Genomic DNA, 13,262 nt, shown 5'->3' with positions numbered 1-13,262 from the left:
TAAATATCACAGTAATAATGAAAATGATAGCCATATCTCCTGTATTAAAATTGTCCCAGTTTCTTCAGCATGTATTTAAAAGCAAAGGCTTTTGGTTTGGTGATCCTTTGTATAAAATCTGAGACAAATGAAACATTAATTACTCCTGGTTTAAGTTATGTTTTAAAAAAAATTAAGTAATTTGCAGTATGCCATTCTTCCTGTTGAATGAGACTGAACCTTGAGCAAATCAGTCAGATTTTTCCTCTCATATGTCACTCCTTGCAGGTGCCACCTGACAGGAGCAGAGCCACAGCAGGTTAGTGACAGCCATTGGGTACACAGAATCAATACAACTTCCCTGAGATGCTGAGGGAGCAGGTGAAGTGTCCAGAACATTTTCAACTCTAAAATCTTCACATTTTTAATGCATGTCCATTCATCTACGAAACAGGTACCACAGACAATTGTCTATTGCAAAAAAATGTTTTGTATCTCAAAATCCCTGGATGTGAGCCTGGTCAGCACTTCATTTGTCAGTGCCTTAATTCTCATTAAGCACCTCCTGTAACAACCCATCAAGGACTCCCAACCATCTAACTGGAACATGTATAATACTGATGAGCAAAAATGTATGTGATCCTTATGACCTGTAACAAAACAGTAAGTGTACAGTATATGTATCCACAGAGCCTTTAAATTATAATTCATAGACTAAGACCAAAATTTCAAAATTAAACAAAAAATCCTCAAAAAAGGCAAGAAATGCAGCAATTAGTCATAGTAATAAATATTGGTGTCATGAACATTTAAAAGGTATTTAAGTGAATCAACAGGTGCAACCGATTTTAGCTTCATCTGACTAACTCAGATATTATTGAATCCTGAACTGCTTTTTGGCAATGCTTTAGGAGCAGGACCTGAAGATAATTGTTATAACAACACTGCTGTAAACATTTCCAACACGATGCTATCCAAAAAACACAGAAGTACAATTACTGAAAAAATAACCTAACAACTGCTGAAGTGCAGTGCTTACAAATATTTACTCTGTGTAAGAATCAAATGTTGCTTACATATGCACATAAAAATTGCAATGACAGTAATAAATTCACTGTTACTTTTCAGACTAATGACATTCAAGAAAAATTTCACAGGAAAAAAATACAGAAAAAAAAGCACACTTGAAGAGTTCAAGTTACTTCTGTGTTTAATAATATTGGGATCAGGTAATTCTTTTACAATCCTTAACCCAGATACTTTTTTGGATTGTTTTTGTCCTACTTCTCATTCCATGCCTAGCATGGCCATAGAATAAGCTTTGAAAAACATGAAAGCATGTTTTTTAAGAAGCACCAAACGGACAGCAAAACCCAGTTCCATGTGTATTTCACAAACTACATGAGTTATTTCAAACTAGACATACTTAAAAATTTTCAGTGTTGCTTAAAACAGACCAATGTTTTGTTTAAAGACCACAGAAACCATAAGAATGTCAGGTAAAAGTATTTATGCCCACAAAGTCAACAACACCCTTAAATTTAGCCAAACAACTCTCACAAATTATTAACTTCTGATTTAAGGCCACCACAACATCAAATTTGATGAGGTCGGACGTGTGCCCTGCAGTATTTTTTAGATTATTTTTTATTGTTAGCAAATTTTATGATAAACAAATTCTTAATAATAAATTTATATGAACCATTTTAAATCCAGTATGTCAGCTTCTGTATAAGAAGGCCAACCCAGTACCAGGAAGAGAGAATGGAACTAGTATTTTCTTCACGGATCCTGCCTCTCCTCCCTCCCCCGCCTGAAGTTTACAAAAGTTTCATATGATTATTTTAAAAGGCAACCAAAGTTAATGAAGCACTCCTTATTGAAGAAGACATAAATCAAAATGCAGCTTTCAGTTCTTTTGTCTCACAGTGAGCTAAAGTTACAATGTGTGCAGTGTGTTTGGAAGACACTTTGACATTTGGCACATTTTATATCAAGCCCCTCTTTTGAAAATCACATTGGATAGGAAAAATGTAATGTGATACCAGCTTAACAAGAGTTTTGTACTTACCAGAATTATGGCAGTAGTCCATATACTGTGGAATTTGGATTGTAAAGGCTACCAAATCTGGAGCTAAGAGAGATTCTGGCTTTCTACTCTCATTGAGCCATTTACTGCTGTGTAAGTCTCTGGTGTCAGAAGGGCCTTGAATTAAAGGAATCAGCTTCTCTTTTCCACCATCACCTAAGATAAAAATTAGATTCCTTACTGCTATTAGTGTAACAAGATGAACTTTCAAGACAAACATTCACTAGTCCAAAGAGAACAGCTATTAATTTACGTTGCGAATACAGAATTAAAAGAGCAAATAGAAAGAGCAGCATCACATAAACTATCTGGCAATCTACTTAATGTTTATCTTGTAAATGCCTTGACTTCCAGGAGGATTTCAAATAAAGTAATTTATTATCTTTAAAACAGTATTTTATACTGTTTTATAAATTATTTTATAAAATTTTATAAAGTAATCTTCTTAAACATCACCATGATCTCAATTTAAAGACACTCAATTTTTAATGTTCTTGACTTTAGCTGCTTTTTATCCATAAAGACATCATACACATTGATAAGTTCCCACATGCTCCTCAGGAAAAACTGTATTAAAGAAGTAAAAAAAAAAAAAAAAAAATCACAGAGTCCTCAAAAACTTTACAAGCAAAATACATACCTGTAGCATTAATGGAAAATGAGGCATTAAACAGTCAAGAAAATACACCAAAATAATGCTAAGGATAAAGCTAGGTGAAAATATTCTGTATTTTCCTATTTTTTGAATGCTTCCTGATTAGTATTTGTCTCAGCAGAAAAAAATAAAATATTTTTCTTTATTCAGTGTAAAATTTGACTATACTAGGCAAGACTGGATCATCATGACATACTTAATAATAACAACAAACCCCCAAAACAGAATACAAAAACCCCTCTCTGATTCACAGGAACAATGAGTAAATTCTTGTTTCAGTAACTCCCCTTGTAAAAAGCAAGGCCAATTCTCCTATACAGGCAATAAAGTTTTACATGGTCCAGCTGCACATACCTGGGGCTTTGGCACAAATTTTTATTGATCCCACGGTCCCAGAGGCACATTTGACCAATGATGTGCCGCAGTACTTCAATTCAACATTCTGGATTGAGCCCTCAAGAGTTGGCAGGGGATTCTTAGATTTCACACCTAATAAAAGAAAACTGCAAATGTACTAGCCTGTTGAATTTAAATATTTTTATATTCCTTCACCAAGGCATTTAAACTTAATTATATTTTAATTATCTACCTTAGATGTTCTTACAGCATTTTTGTTGCGATTCACAGGTTTTAAATGAAAGTGAAAGAATGCTGCATATGGGTTTTTTAATACAAACAATTATGCACGAAATATATATAGATACTGTGAGGAAAACACACAAGACCACTTAGAAATTGAAATAACAAATATGCATATATACACATAGATATACTTTCATTTTCACTTTATAAGTGCCACATTAACTATTCTCCTTCATGTTTTTATTACAACCATTTAATTTCAGGATCTTAAAATGACTAAGTGTTTTCAGCCTTTATTTAGACATCAACATTTTACTCAGTAGCTATGTAAAGCATTAGATCCATGCAGCTGAGCAGTACAGAAGGCCAACAGCACATTGCCATTTTTCAGCGGAAACTAGAGTTCAAACCTTGCTTTGGGTCACAAGTGGAAATAAGTTTTGGTGGTCTTTCCTCAGCCCCCATTTGTGAGCACCAGAAAACTACTGCACCACTTGGAAGAAGTCAGTGCTATTGGCAGTCACTTCTGAAGAGCTGCCCAGAACTGCGGCAGAAGCAGCAGGGGATTGTACAAGCCAGGACTGAGATTTGTTGGCAGCGCTTGAGGGCAGCCCCCCAAAACAGCCCCAGAGCACAGGTGGAGGAAGCCAGCCCTCCAAATCTGTACAACACTGCCTATCAGAAAAAAAACACATAAATTCACTAGCAAATTAGAAATAAATAGTTTCAACACCTGTAAGAAGTATGAAAGGAAAAACTAACAGAAGTTGCCTTTTTTATGTTTTTTTTTTCCCCTCGTGCAGAAGCAACTTGGAATTTGTCAGTTAAAATTGGCAAGCAGCTTGTTAATTATGCAAACATTAGTATAATTATGGAACCATTTCCTCATGTACGTAACATAGAATTTGTTCCAAAATCCATAATTATGCAAGGAAAGTATTGTGAAATATCAAGTAAAAAAGTATTTTTATACATATGACAAGATTATTAAACACATTATTGAAGTGTAATTATCTACAGAATTAATTATTTAGGTTTTTTGCAAAATCTCTCCAAGACTTAACTCAAAGAACAACCTTTAATATATATTAACTAGTAAGGAAAAAATCCTAAAAGAAATTATAGGGAACAGAAGATTTCAGATTAAACTTGGTAATTATGCTTAGTTCACTGTGACTATTCCAGTTCCTAAAGATCGAAGAATATTTTGTGGTGCATACAAAATCATTTAGCAAGCAGTCTTGACATATATTCAAGTTTTTTTCTGGTAAGACATTAAAATAACTTTTGAATAAAAAGTACTTTCCAAGACAGAAAGAAAGAAGAAACACATGAAGGGACACACAGCACATGGCAAAGCAGACTGCCAACTGAAAGTAGGTTCCACACTCAAGGTATTATTTCTTATCAACATTTAACCTGTCTTCTGTCTTTGAGGTATGTCCAGACTTCTCCTAATTTGTGACTCAGGAAGGCTTCAGGCTCAAAGTATACTCACTGAAACTAATTTGTGTGCCTTCCCTTACAACACCCCATCAGTTCTCAGTCTGGAAGACCAACTACCAGTTTGTCTTGTGAACAGGCCATCATCCCCATTTTTGTCCATGGTAAGCCTCTTTTAAAGCTGAAAATCCCCTTTGATCTAAGGCATGGTATCTGACACAATACATGAATTTGTGAAAAGAAACTAGGATATCTGTAAGCATTTCTGCTTCCTCATAGTTCCTATAAATTTGTGCAAAATAGAGGCCATTGCATTCAAATAAAGAAAAAGGGGGGTGGGGGTGGGTGGGAATATTCTGCCAATTCTAAACAAAGATTATTAAACTGTTTGTAGCAGCCAATATTACAGTTAAAGCATATCAAACTGAGGTCACAATTTGACCCCTGTCTTCTAAGTCCTCTTAAAACTGGTAGTTTCTTGCTGTTTTCATTTTTCAGCAATTCTTTTAAGAATCAAAATTAAAGCTGTGATGTGCAATACATTTCTCTCACTTCCCTATGGAAGACTAAGTACTTTTAAAACTAAATAATTTCCATAATGGAGTTCACTTTTAGTTCATTATCCTGGACAACTTCTTTGCATTGCTACTAAAATTGTCCATGTTACTTACATACATAACATAAATTTTAGTTTCGTATCCTATTTGAAAAAAAGGAACCAAGTTAAGTATGATCATGCTCACTATTTGTTTCTGTTAACTCCTAGTCCCTCACCAAGTAACTTCCTGACTTACTGAATTTCAGCAAGATACAACAGCATTATCCAAGACACTTATTTTCTACAACCTTCATGAAAACGTGAGTGTATTTGCCCTCTTCAACTTCAATCATCAAATTCATGACAGTCAATAAAGTGTTGCTCAAATGAGCCAATGAACTGCTTTTCACTCAGCCAGCAGTTAAGGACCATGATGGGAGGCCGTAAAGCTGCACGGTTTAGCAGCTTTTTAACCCACAAACCCTTAATATATGATCACAGAATTAACCATCATATTTTAATGCATATGAAGATGTAACTGGTAGCAGTAATAAGGTTTTTTTTTGTTTTTTTCTGTTACAGGATTACGGTAAATACTTTGTCCATTGCTTTCAACTATTTGACAGAAAATAGGGAAGTATTGGGAAAACACAGAGTATCTCATGCCTTCCTTCTCTATGTTTCTTTGATGTCAAATGCCAACCTGCTTTCAGCTTCAACACCTGATAAATACAGCATATCACAGTAACCAAGGAGAAGTTGCCAGAAAAAAATTCCACTCCGGTTGCACAGCTCTGGACTGATGGATACTAAAAAAACCTATTCAATAATTACTGAAATCCTATACAGAGAACACAAGAAACTTAGAATGTCTAACTAGACTTTCATCACAAAGACAAAAATCACCTAAACTTAAGGTGACCACCCTTGCCAAGTTACAAATATTTTTCAAGGCACAGAAAGTTTAGAGACTTTTAGTGAACCATCTCTAATGAACTGGTTTAAAATAGGAGGCCATTTTCTTCAGTCTGAAAATTTTCGGAAATTATGAGCCATCTCATAAACTTGTCAAACTGGCAAGCTGCTCTACAGAGAAGAAAGAAGCCCTGTTTCCTTCATATGCCTCTATCTGTAGGTTGCATCCCTATAACTTCAGTTCCTCCCCAGTAGTCTCCCTTATTTCTTTCATCATGGTACTATTATAAAATTGAAGTCTCAACAGTTGTTCACAGAACCAAAATATTCCTTAAACACCCATTTCAGCAAACAAATGTTTAAGCAAGCAAAGACCAGAGCTTCCTTCACTCCCCACAATGTTTATGAACTTTTCTTAAAGTAGTGTTTTAAGGGATTGATTGAGTATGAAGATGTTCAAACTCCTAGATTAGAAATGCTCCATGCCTCCATGTACTAACTGAAAATTTGCATGGAGACTAACAGACCACAACATTTTAATTAAGACATTGTACACGAATTTGAACACTAGGAAAACCAAATCTATCATTGCCAACAGCAAACATTATGCAAATTCAACATCCTGCATGTGAAGTAGGAGAAAGGCTTATTTCCAAGGTGCTAGACAAGAGAGAAGAACTTGTGCTGTACTCATTCTTCTGGAATCTCACTTGAAAAAGCACCACTTGGATTTACTTGACTTTGTTGCCCAGTGGAGTCAAATTAGGGCAACATGTTTTTTCTTAGTACAAATCACTTCTTCTTCAGTTAATGTATTATTTTCACCAGGAATAGGGGAATCAAAGAGTTTATGGAGAAAGAGATACATACGCCAGTTACCATCAAATGTAACTCATGGTTCCTTCCAGATAAATTTACTAGATCTCTGGGGTTTTTTTCCTGGAAATATGTTGCCCATTGTAGAATGATTTGCAGTAAAAATCCAGTGTCTCCTTCCCAATACATAGCCATGTGTATATTCAGTGATCAAGTATAGCCTATTTCACTTGATTCAGACACATAGAATACTTCATATCATCAAAGACTTAAAATCTGTTCTCTCCATATGGTAGAACACAAAAATAGGCAGAAAGGTTTTCTAATTTAAAATCTACTACACCTTTCACAATTTACACCTTGCACACACTAACTCACTTTAATTTAAACTCCAAGCCTGAAGAGCTGTTGTGATCCAGGTACACACAGAGAAATATTATGCTGTCAAGAAAGGTTTTCCCACACTTTGAAACAGGTATTCACACCCTCCCTCCAACATTCCAGATATGGCTTTGGTCTGTTCCATGTACATAATCCAACCACACAGCTTGCCCCAAGTTCCTGCATACAGTGTCATTCCACATGCAAGCAGGGAGAAACAAACAGCTAAAGGCAGATCACAACTATGTCTTTATAGATGAGCTCAGGATTTCTTCTGGCAAGCCTAGAAACCTAAGCACTCATTTAATTTAAGGCCTGTTTAAAAACATCACCTAATTAGTGATTTTACCAACAAACATCTTTTACCAATCCATTTGTGATAAGGGGAATTTGCAATGATCACTAGCAAACCAAGAAACTAAATCTAAACTGATCAATAACAAGCACAGAAAACCAGAAAAGAGGAATGTTACTGATTCTGAGGAAAACAGACAGAACTGCGTGCCACCAAATCCCTGAAATACAATAATTATTTAGAAAGCTCATAAAAGAACTGCAAAATATGAAACAGGAAATTAATAAGGCATGACAAACTTCTAGAAGCAACTCCACATGAATTGTCCCCACATTTAGTCTGTGGCCTCAGAAGGGAAAATCTCAATATTTAAAGTATTAAGTACCAATAAACTATGGTTTGGCAACATGATATAGTAAAAGACTGTCACATACTTGTCAAAATAATTTCAAACAGTAAAAAGATCAATCCATGAATAAAAGTAAGGAGCTATTAACTAAATGAAATAACATTAAAGCATAAGTCTTACTGGAATCATGACAAAAATGTCAAATTATTTTCACAGAAACATATATTTAGGTTTTACATGACTAACACAGAAAAGCTAGTAAACAAATTGAAGCATAAGAGAAACCTCATTTCTTTCCTAAGAGATATTCATCTGTATTCAGCCTCTGCTTAGGCAGTTCTCAGTGAGAATTTCTGGAGTCTGTATTGGGCTTGGCTAGAGAGATGGCGCTTCTGAGAAACTCCAAGCTAAAACCAAACTTAATTCCTTCCTCCTTTCAGAAAGAACATAATAAAAGCCACAAAGACCAGCTCTAACTGGCACCAGTTCTATTTCTCACGTTCAAAGCATTGGGAGAGCATAAAGCTTTCACATTCTTATTTGCAATAAAACAGCAGCAACATAGGAACTTCAATATTTCTTTCAATCATTCTGCTTCCTAACACACATCACCTGAAATCACTGGGGTCTTGTGTTTAAGGTTCCCTCCTCCACCTCGCACACTCTCCCACTTCCTTTTCTTAACTGGAAAAAGAGAGAAAATGAGAGGTTTTCCTAAAAAACCCTAGAAGCTGGGGTATAGGTATTTTCTGCAGTTTTTCCATAGTAAAATTGAATCTTTGCAACAAAGTACTTCAAGGATCTTCACTGTGCTCACAATTGCATGTTTTAAATCTGTCAACATAATCTAGAGACCACATTTTGCAACCCAAATATGCATACTTACAGGTTACTATTTTATTACTTCTTCAAAACAGTCATTCAGGCAGCTTATTTTAAGGAACTGTCAAGGTAAAATTATTTGGGTGTTTTTTCTAACTCGATTTAATATCACAGTTTCTATTCTGATTATCATAGTTATTTATTTTCATGTAACTGTGTCAACCATTTCTTAGTATACATTTCACTATTCTAAGAAATTATTGTTTCATCCCCATCCGCTCCCAAGACTTAACAGGGCACCAGCAACAGGATTATGGTAGACCTGTCTTGCCTTTAACATATTGTGAACTGGACAGATTTTCTACCGACTTGAGCTTCTGGGCCAGAGCTCCACACATAAGAGAACCCTGTCCTAAAAAATAGGTCCGAATTTATTTTCTCTTCAACCATGGTACTAAAAGAAAAAGTAAATACATGAAAGGGTGAAATTAAGTGGCAGACTGAAATACTTCCTAAAGGTCAAGCTGCTTTGTTCTTGGGCAACAATGATAAAATATTTATCAATAAAAGTATGTATCATTCTCTTCATCAGAACATAAGCTGTAAAAAGCACATGTTAAAATCTCTCTAATGAATCACTTAAATCCTTTAACTGCCTGTGAACTAAGGTTTCTCCATTGCCTAAATACTAAACAAGATGCAGGATCATCATTATAAACAGAGATTTACATATTGCAAAATATTTCCCAGCTTGCTAAAGAATAGCAGCATTTCACCTACAGGGAGAATCGTTTTAAAAAGACTAAATCCAGTTGTTTATGTTCCTGCTTCACTATGGCCTTCAAACAGGTCCCCATATGCCTAACCCAAAAGCCTCTTGATTTTTCTAAAATCCTTCTTCAAACAGAGAGGTAAATAAGAAAACTGTAGCTCAAAAACTGAAAACTAACATTGAAGAAAACATAGAACATTTGGAATAATATGCCTAAAGCATTCTAGGTAAGAAGAAGCTTTCAATATTCCTTATTGATGATCTGTTTTAAGTGATTATGATGATCTGTTTTAAGTAAGATAAAATGTGCTTTTTAATTTGGAATGCTCATACGAGAACTAAACAGCTACCACTGAAACACTCAGAACCTCTGAATCATTTACATTGGAAAAGACCTTTAACATCATCAAGTCCAACTGTAAACTCAACACTGCCAAGTTCACCAGAAGAAGTAATCGGATGACCAAACACCTTCCCTCCAGGCACTTTTTACAGCACAGCTGGAGGTGATGTTAGTGAAGATAAGGGTGAACATTTCAACTATGCCTCCCTTCTAGTAACATTCCCTTATGGACCGACCATAACTCCCAGAGTGCTGTTTCCACCTGCAATGGTACCTAACACTGGAGCATAGTTGGACAACAATTTGCAAGTGTTGCACACTGACTGCTAAGCTTCACGTGTGATTAGTAATATTTATTTAAACTACTACTATGCAGTATTTGCTAAGTTCTTTCAGGATAGAAAATGTGAGGGGGGAAGATGTGAATGTCACTAGTAGCAATCACTCTGTGAGAGAAATCAGCTACAAAAACTGTCCTGGAGTTGGCAGAGACACAAAGCTGGGCCTGAGAGCTGTGACAGCAGGGGAACGAGGTGGGAGCAGCTCTACCTCAGCACCGGTAGGGAAAAACCAGGGCAGCTCAGAAAATGGGCTGCAGACCTGCAAGCCAAGGTGGGGCTATGGAGTGGCAAGCAGCTCTCCCCTGGCACGCCACATGTCAGAGGAGTCCAGTCCTGGGCAACACAGGCAATCACAAACCCCTCTGCCATAAGGAACTTTGACCACATCCCACACCACCAGACTTCTGCTTCCTGTTGGACTGAGGATCCTTTTGATCTAAATAGCCAACATTTAGAAACAGAATACCATTTTCCATCTTTAAACATAGACAGGATTGTAAATAACTCTAAAATTTTGCTGTGACAAGGGCAGTTTTGGGCAATTTATTATTATTAACCTCGTTGTTGCTAACATTTGGGCTATTTATGCATCACGACTTATAAGCAGACCTAATTGAAGTCATTATTTTGGATTTGGCAATATGACACTGGTCAGGACACAGGATTAAAGTAGCTTTAGTGCTCCTCTTTCTGCTGTTGTAAACATAGGTTAAAAAAGAAAATAACTGACTTTCCTTTCTGCCCAATTCAACAGCTGCATTTCAGATATTCTGTATCATTTGAGACAATTGGTAGAAGCCTAAGTTGATACATTAAAATAAAAATAAAATTTATATTAATTAAAATTAATATAAAATTAAAATTTTGTCTTCCAAGAAAATGCAAAAAAACCCCTATCAAAATCTAGACTGTAACTTTAGAAAAGCATGTCCTATCAATCCTCATACCCATGTGCTGTCAGTTGACAAATGCTAAAAGTGACATGGGTACATCTGTATAGGATACAGATAAATAAGAACTTGAGAAACCTGCATAGTAAAGTATTTCAGGCAAGATTCTGAAAAAAATGAAGACAGACAGATAGATAAAGACCTCACAATTCCCATCCTCAGTAAGACACCCTTTGGTTGGAAGCCATGCATTTGCAATTGGTTGGTTCCATCTCAGTTGTACAAGACTTCTATCCATTTCAAATACAGTAGTTTTGCTGTATCTGAGGCTAATAATAGCTCATGCCAAATGTCAACATGTAAAATATATGAAAACACTTTCACTCATTAGTAAATGCTAACAGGATCTCAAAAATCTGAAATGCATTTTCTATCTAGTCTAGTTCAAATGCAATCCGGGACTAGCTCAAAGGGCTTATCTTCAAACACATTAAGCAAAAAGTGCAATTTATCTTAGACTCTGGATTAAACTCTGCATTTTACAACTCTTCTTTTAGTAAAAAGTTGGGTAGCAACTAAAGAGAAACTTTCTAGGACAGCAAATTGTAGGATGAAAAAACAAATTCTCAGACAAATCAGAGCTCATCTCAGACCTTATCACCTTCTGTTGCACCTGTGGAGCTCTGTTCTCTAAGGCACATCTACTCAAATAAACTATTTGGCAACTATAAAACTAATAAACATTTCCTATGAGTCTGCATTGCCTTTTAAAAGCCTCCTTCACCAGAACAGATCCAAACCTTACAGTGCTATGTAACACATCTACCATGCTAAAGACAAAAGTGCCAGGTATCACCTGGACCTACACATGAGCTTCCCTGTAACACATGACACCTGGTCACCTGTTTGCTGTCAAACACAATATCCAATGGCTGAAATCTCTCACAGGCTCAGTTGGAGCTTATTGAATATAGGACAGCACAGTTATGGACCAGTAAAAAGGTAAACAAGAGGAGGATACTAGAGGATGGACATAGTAATCCTTTAAGCAGTAAGGAAATTGCAAAGGTTCATAAAGATTCAAAAGAAGGTCAGAAGTGTTCAGTAACAGTATTATCAAAAATAAGGAACATCTAAATTGTAATCATTAACAGTTAATTTCCTGAGTTGCTAGGCATGAGAGAGAAGCAAAAGAGAATGTTAACATCCCTCAGTTGGGAAGTGAAGAAAGCCCAGAGTCACATGATTAAAAGATGGACTACAGAGATTGCTGCTACAATCACTGACTGTAAATGAGTAGGAAATGACAGGAAAACAGTCATTCAGATATGGTGGATAAATAAAATATGATAGAAATGAAACAGAAAGATTAAAATACAGTAGATCAGTATTATCATGAAGAATCTTCCCATGAATCTCCTTCTCAGAAAGTATATACTGCTTTAAATAAAAGGTCTGAGTTTGCCCCTTTACATGTGGTTTTCCATGCACATAGATGACAAAATTTCAGTTTCATTAAAGATGAGGGTTTTTTCTAACTGAAGAATCATTCTTATTCACAATTTCTATACCACACTGCTTTTCTTTATATCAATGTACTCCTTCCAACAATCTAATATAGATTGTTTAGGATATCAACTTAAAAACACAATGCTCTAATTTTAACAAACATGTTTGTATTTTCTTTTAAATGGTCTATGGAACTCCTGAGGACTTAAAGAAAACAATACATTTAGTGTCTGGAATGGCAGTTTCTTACATGAGGAGGATATTAACCTTTAATCCTTGAAATCATTAAAGAAATGTTTGTAGAAATATTTTTAGCCTCTTTATCTGGTCAAAGTACTGGAAGTTAAGTCGTGTCTGTACAAACCAATCATTTCACCAGCAGTTTTATATTTCTTTAAAGCCTCATATAAAAAGCACCTGCTTAAAGTGAGTAATGGAGTTTTATATTCATTGCACTTAGGAACAGCGTATGTAACCTATTCCGTTTTCCTCCCTTGTGGAATATATTTCAGCTTATATTGCACAGCACATTACCGATGTGTA

General features: G+C 35.6%; 1 protein-coding gene across 1 annotated transcript in view; it reads right to left on the bottom strand.

The window, feature by feature from the left end:
* The window catches only part of VPS13B (vacuolar protein sorting 13 homolog B), a 431,388-nt gene that overhangs the window by 290,831 nt on the left and 127,295 nt on the right, over positions 1-13,262 (bottom strand). The window contains exons 18-19 of the mRNA XM_005423449.3: positions 3,078-3,212; positions 2,051-2,224 (exon numbers count right to left, since the gene is read on the bottom strand). Coding sequence (XP_005423506.1) covers positions 2,051-2,224; positions 3,078-3,212 — 309 coding nt within the window. The remainder of the gene's footprint in view (positions 1-2,050; positions 2,225-3,077; positions 3,213-13,262) is intronic.

Source organism: Geospiza fortis, unplaced genomic scaffold (assembly GCF_000277835.1).
Source record: "Geospiza fortis unplaced genomic scaffold, GeoFor_1.0 scaffold200, whole genome shotgun sequence".
NCBI classification, from domain to species: Eukaryota; Metazoa; Chordata; class Aves; order Passeriformes; family Thraupidae; genus Geospiza; species Geospiza fortis.
The sequence above is the reverse complement of the archived record's forward strand: the minus strand, read 5'-3'. Positions and strand labels throughout refer to the sequence as shown.